The sequence below is a fragment of the Chaetura pelagica genome, unplaced genomic scaffold, assembly GCF_000747805.2.
Source record: "Chaetura pelagica isolate M959 unplaced genomic scaffold, ChaPel_1.0 scaffold676, whole genome shotgun sequence".
NCBI classification, from domain to species: domain Eukaryota; kingdom Metazoa; phylum Chordata; class Aves; order Apodiformes; family Apodidae; genus Chaetura; species Chaetura pelagica.
Window position 1 is genome coordinate 1452116 of NW_009953724.1, and position 6636 is coordinate 1458751.

A 6636-nucleotide genomic window follows, 5' to 3' on the forward strand; every position below is an offset into this window, starting at 1 on the left:
GTTGCGGCCCGGAATTCCCGGGATTGGGGGTGGTTGTCCCGCCGGTTTCCTGCTCCCATCACATCAGCCATTCCCCGGCCTGTGTAACCTCAGTCCGGGTGATTCTTTATTTAGCCCTTCGCTAAATGCAGTATTTTGGGTGGTGGGCTCAGTGCCCAGCAGCCTGGTCCCCGCCCGGGATGGGCTCCCGTGATCCCGGGATTTCCGGTTTGCTTGGATCGAGCTTTGCTGCGTGTAACAACCGGGTCTGCTCCTAGAATGAGGCTCGGAAGCTGAATCACCAAGAAGTGGTGGAAGAGGATAAAAGACTGAAATTGCCACCAAACTGGGAAGCCAAAAAAGCTCGGCTGGAGTGGGAGCTGAAGGTGGAGGAGAAAAAGAAGGTAAAGACACAATTAATTCCAGCATTCCATAACCTTGTGGTGACACTGAGCCCCCCTTTGTGGTAGCCTGAAGGGGCTCCAGGAAAGCTGGAGAGGGACTTGGGACAAGGGCAGGGAGGGAGAGGACAAGGGGGGATGGATTAAAACTGGAAGATGGGATATTGAGGTTGGACATGAGGAGGAAATTCTTGGGTGTGAGGGTGGTGAGAGCCTGGCCCAGGTTGCCCAGGGAAGCTGTGGCTGCCCCATCCCTGGCAGTGTTGAAGGGCAGGTTGGATGGGGCTTGGAGCAGCCTGGGCTGGTGGGAGGTGTCCCTGCCCATGCAGGGGTTAGGACTGGGTGATCTTTAAGGTCCCTTCCAACCCAAACCATTCTGGGATTCTATGATGAGTGGAAGCTTATACAGGTGTCATTACCCCCACAAAATCTCTCACCTAATTAAGCTCTTGGTGATCTAAATTCTTGTCCTGCACTAGAGGTTGGCTGGACTTATCTAGGTAGTTACAGCCAAGTTTGATGCCTGACCACTGTCTTGTTAAAGCTGAGCTGTTCTGTGCTGTGTGTCAGGAATGTGCAGCCAGAGGAGAAGACTACGAGCGGGTCAAGCTGCTGGAGATCAGTGCTGAGGAGGCAGACAGATGGGAAAGGAAAAAGAAGAGGAAAAATCCAGACCTCGGGTTCTCAGGTAATGGCTTTAACAACCTCATTGTTGTAAGGAACAGTTTTGTTAGGATTTCAGCTGTAAATGGAGTGATGGACTTCACACAAGTTCCTTGTCTTGCCCAGATTACGCAGCCGCGCAGCTGCGCCAGTACCAGAGGCTGACCCGGCAGATCAAACCTGACCTGGAGGAGTATGAGAAGCTCAAGGAGCAGTAGTGAGTGCCTCATCTGGGGTATTTCAAACCCTGGGGACCTAAAGAAATCCCTTCAGCACATGCACAATTAGTTTTTAGCATGTTCAGCCTGGAGAAAAGGAGGCTGAGGGGAGAGCAGCAGGTCTGTGTGTAACTGCTGCTCCTGATTCTCTTCTGCAGTGGTGAGGCCCTTTATCCCACATCTGACAGTCTTCTCCATGGAACTCATGTGCCCTCTAAGGAAGGAATTGACAGAATGGTGGCAGATCTTGAGAAGCAGTAAGTAAACACCAAGATAATGTGTGTGACATGGGGAAGCTTTGTCATCAGGGCCACTAAGATGAAGGGGCTGGAGCATCTGCCCTGTGGAGAGGCTGGGAGAGCCAGGGCTGTTCAGCTGGAGAGGTGGAGGCTGAGGGGGGATCTGATCAGTGGTGGTCAGTATCTACAGGGGGTGGCAGGAGGACGAGTCAGACTCTTCTCAGGGGTGTCCAGTGACAGGACAAGGGGTAATGGGACAAAGTGGAGCACAGGAGGTTTAACCTGAATATTAGAAAATAGTTCTTGGCTCTGAGGGTACCAGAGCCCTGGGACAGGCTGCCCAGGGAAGCTGTGGAGTCTCCATCCCTGGAGACATTCCAAACCCACCTGGATGTGTTCCTGTGGGATCTGCTCTAGGAGGGTGTTGGACTGGATGATCTCCAGAGGTCCCTTCCAACCCCCACCACTGTGACGCTGTGAATCAAAGCCCCAGGCTCCCCCCACAGCTCTGCAGCTGCTGCTCTCTGTCCCCAGGATCGAGAAGCGTGAGAAGTACAGCCGCAGGCGCCCGTACAACGACGACGCCGACATCGACTACATCAACGAGCGCAACGCCAAGTTCAACAAGAAGGCAGAGAGGTTCTACGGGAAGTACACGGCCGAGATCAAGCAGAACCTGGAGAGAGGCACAGCTGTCTGAGCCCTTCTCTCCAGCCAAGCACAGCCCACAGCAGCTCTGCAGAGTTTTGCAGGTGATTTTCTAAGTTGTATCCAAAAATGCTTTGTAATTTGTAAAACCAACGGATATTCCATGTAGAAGTGATTTTCTGTACACAGCTTTTAGTTGTAGAAGTAACCAGCTTGTGCAGTGTCATCTTCTAAATAAACACAAACTCTCATCCCTCAATCTAGAATAAAACTTGTCTCTTTGTTCTTCAGTAGCTGAAGTCTGGTGAAGTTCCTGAAAACATGAGGCAAGATGAAAATGCTCGAGGAACATACCTGGAGCTCTTCCAGGGCAGCTCCTGGAATCCTCCTCAGGTGGGAACAGGGACCAGCTCAAGCATCAGCTTCTGATGCCACAAAATAAATCCTTAGTACATTTGCCCATCTCACCTCAGCCATTTCTTAAAAGAAGCTTCCAGACAAGAGGAGTCCAAGTCAGTTTATTTTAATAATAATAGCTATTTACAAAAATGAGTTAAACTGTTTCCAAAATCATGCAACTTACTTGCAGTACTTTTTCTTCATAAAGGTGGTGCTGAGCCATGAGCTAAGTGCTAACTGCTGGAGCTCTGGAAATAACCACTTCCAAGACAAAGGTGACAGCCACCAAACACAGGTCTAATACTTGACACATTAAGAAGCCAGTGGAAAACTAGACTTTATTTAAACAGTTACACAATGTAAATCAAGTGTTCAAAATAACAGCTATGGAACTATTTAGAAAAAGTTACCCACCTGGAGGTTCTAGTCCTTTAAAGAAATACAAAATATATACAAATATACACAAAATTCCCACCTGTGGCTTCTGGGTCTCTGCGCTCTACATCTGAAAGAGAAACTTAGGATTCCAAAATCAAGACCTCAATAAATACACAGTATTAACAAGTCTTCAACCTGATAAGGAAATTTCAGATCTCTCTACTGAAGTGTGTATAATCCTGCAGTCACAGACAGCAAGAAAAATCCACTAGCGGGCCCGGAATGGGGCACTTTTAGGTGAGAAGTTTAAAAATGTTTTCTTCTCCTCCTTCTTGACAGGAACCCACTGCCCATAGGGACTTCCCTTTCTGTCTTCTTCTCTTGCAGGAGAAACTGCTGGTTCTTTAACAACATGGCTCACTGTTTTCTGTAGGACTGTAGGTTTTGCCATGGTATTCTGAAAAAAGAAATCACCTTTCAAAATGGTAGAAGGAACATACTTAGACCTGCCACCTTCAAGGGGTTTATTTGTGCTGCTGAGACAAGTGTTTTCTTTTCAGCTTTTTAAGAGACCTCACATCTACCAAATATCAATTATCTACACTTATCTGACATGGGACCCAGTTGCTTTTTCCTTGGTTCTGCATTAGTAAAATATATTAAAATGTGTAACCTGAAGTAAGGTCTGTGTAAACCACTTCTGAGTCTATGATATTATTGTAAAAATATATTTGAAACACACTGGTGTGCTTAGAGTGCTCTACTGCTGAAATACTGATCCAGCTCACTCAGGTTTTTACTAGCAAGATCTTTAATTTGGCAACCAATGCTAGGAAAACCCTAACACAGAAAGGGTGAAGTGAAAGAATTCCAGCCTGGGAAATGATACTTACGTTAGGACTGAAAGAAATGCTTCTCTGTATGGCTGCTCGTTCCACTCCACCCTTGGTCATGTCTTCTGCCAGGCTTCTGGTCTCCTAGAGAGGAGCACACAGAGCTTTAGAGGGAGGACACATTATTCCCTGCACATTCAGGCAGTTACTAGAGTATGAACTTTCTGGTGGAGTTGTTTCAGGTATTTACATCAAAAGTAGCTGTAAGCTACTAAATATGCAAACAGATAAAGGTTGAACTTGCTTTGCAAAGCAGTCAGTATTTTGATCCATGTGCCAATTCATGTGTGACCTGATATCCATGCCCCAGTTACAAACAGGATTCCAAGGATCCCAAGCATGGAATGCCATACAATGAAGTGCAGTGGTCAATTGCATTAAGTTCTGCATGTCTGTCCTGCAGAGCTTTGGATAATGACAATAAACTTATCTGCAAGTGATGCAGGCCTCTTCTTCTGTACTCTCTCAATATCTGGAATATATTGCATATATTATGAAAGGGATGCCTGGACCATTCGGCTAAAACCCTTAGTAAATTTACTTCCATTTGAAATAGCACCTGATCCTTGTCACAGAAACAGCAGTTTTGCATTTACCAGGTTAACACACCAGAACAGAGCCAAACTAAAATTCAGTTTAAGCTGCTCAAGTTTCTCCCTCCCTTAAATTCACAGCAGCTACAGCCCACAAGTCCCTTCATTACCAACAGATTTTCTTCATCATGTCTGGAACCATAGTCATGATTTCTATAAGACAGAAATAAAGTATGTAAAATGCATTGTGTGCTTGGGTATGTAATTTCTGGGAAACAAGTTTGTTGCATATGGAAAAATTTTAACAGTTTAAAAAAAATGGTAGAAAGATATAAGCTTTAAGAAACCCCACACAAGTCACTAGGTTTGGTTAAGGAGACTCCCTGTTTTAGGTCAGAAACACAAACTAATTTTAAGTAATGGGCAAGAAAGTCAACTCAAAAGAATAAATGACATCCAGCTCTCCTTCCCAGCCTGGCACTACTGGAAAGCCTGCCTGGACTCAGGAGCCAACCACCTCCAAGGAGCCCACAGAGCTCTGAGCTTAACACAGGGTCTACAGTGGTTTCTAGAGCAGGTTTTAGCATTTGTGGGTTTGAATTCACATCACAAAGTCCACAGTTAAAAACTAACACATCCATGCAGACAAGTTTTCAGAAGTGTTTACCTTTTCATTGAGACCACTCCAGTTCATACTTACCTCAGCTGACTCTCCAGCAGCTTCATGCTCTTTTTTTTCATTTTTTATCTCTTTGGAAGGAGTAAGGATCTTCAAGCTTGCTGGCAAGACTATGTTATCAGTCCCCAGAGCTTTTGCAGCATTAGCTTTTGCAATTTCCAGAAGCTCCCTCTTCTCTGTAAGAAAAAGTCACTCTTACGTTTAATATACACCTACTCGCACATACCCAAAACCTGCAGGTTTACTATCACTACACCTATCTAAGAATTAACTGTTACTAATTTTTATCACAACTTGGTAGATTAAGCTCCATCTGAAGTGCTAAGAATATGCTCTGAACTACTTCACCTCTTTTTAATATGTTTTTACAACCCTGAAGATTTCCTTCCCCATTGCTATGATCAGTTATGTTCCATAAAAAAAGTAGAGATGGTAATTTGACTGCTTAAAATATAAATGTTTTGAGGTTGTCACACAATTTAAGTCTCAAAAAACCCAACAAACCCCAAGTACCTTTTTCACTCAAATGGAGAGGTGACCTACTCCGGGATCTTGATCGGGACCTGCTCCTCCAGCTCCTGTAAACCTCAGGATAGATGGTTCTCCCAAATCCATAGTATCTCCAGCCTCTGGAACGGGATCTGCTTCTTGAATAGGACCTTCTGTAGTAAGATCTTCCACGAGACCACGACCTGCTGCGTGACCTGTACCTCGGAGGGGAGCGGTGGTACCTCCGGTAGTGCCTGACACGGTACCTCCCTCGGTACCTCCCGTGGCCACGGGACCTGGAACGGCTTCTGGAGTAGGAACGAGAATATCTCCTGTGCCTCCTGGAACTGTTTCTTCTGGCCCATGACCTTGATCTGGATCGGCTCCAGCTCCTGGAGGAAGCTGAGGAGGAACTGCTTGAACTGGACTCTGAGCTGCAAGAGGATCTGCTGGATGACCTTGTTGATGACCTATCACAACTTCTCCTGGATCTCAAAGAAGTTTCTCTCTTCTTCGGTGAGCTGAGGGTTAAGTCATCCATGAAGCCTGTCATGTCATCGGTTTTCTTCACCACTGTTTTCTCCACGCTGTTACTTTCAGAAGCTGGTTCTGTTTTTGTTGTTCTACAATAGCCAGTCTCTGTTCCTGAAAAGGGTGGGAAGGGGGAAGCTGGTAACTCTTCTAAGTCATTTACACAGCAACAACAAACATTATGACACATGGGCACAAAACTGAAGCACAATTACAACTGGCAATTCTTATCCAGTTAATCAGCATGTTTTGCAGATGACAAGTATCAATTTCCTCTCCTGTAGTCAAGTGTTCTAGATGAAATTGTAAAGGGCTTTGGTTTAAACCATGATTAATTCTGTGTGGAATTTAGAAGACAGGTTGGTTTGTAGGGCTTTTGAATTTAAAACCCTTAATTTGGTAGGTAAGCACACACTTCTTGACAATACAAGTGACACCTTTCCTTTTTCTTCTCCAAACAGAATTTAAGGTATTTTATCCTCAATCCATTTTAAATGCTGCAGGTTGCATCTACAATGCAAAATAAGCATTTGCTGTTTTCCTCCAAGATATGAAAAAAAATTAAATAAAGTACCATCAAGGTACA

The 6636-nt window shown here is 45.0% G+C and overlaps 2 protein-coding genes across 2 annotated transcripts in view; one reads left to right on the forward strand and one right to left on the reverse strand.

Annotated features, from left to right (window-relative positions):
• SYF2 (SYF2 pre-mRNA-splicing factor) overlaps nucleotides 1-2200 on the forward strand; it is a 2681-nt gene extending 481 nt beyond the window's left edge. Inside the window, exons 2-6 of the mRNA XM_010000638.1 lie at nucleotides 258-383; nucleotides 951-1068; nucleotides 1170-1260; nucleotides 1420-1518; nucleotides 2035-2200. Coding sequence (XP_009998940.1) covers nucleotides 258-383; nucleotides 951-1068; nucleotides 1170-1260; nucleotides 1420-1518; nucleotides 2035-2200 — 600 coding nt within the window. The remainder of the gene's footprint in view (nucleotides 1-257; nucleotides 384-950; nucleotides 1069-1169; nucleotides 1261-1419; nucleotides 1519-2034) is intronic.
• A 993-nt stretch (nucleotides 2201-3193) lies between these two features.
• RSRP1 (arginine/serine-rich protein 1) lies at nucleotides 3194-6164 on the reverse strand (the record flags this gene model as incomplete). The annotated part of the gene is made up of 4 exons (XM_010000639.1): nucleotides 3194-3382; nucleotides 3819-3902; nucleotides 5052-5206; nucleotides 5544-6164. Coding segments are annotated over 4 exons (1049 nt in total), but the record flags the coding sequence as incomplete, so codon positions are not given.
• Nucleotides 6165-6636: the final 472 nt, after the last annotated feature.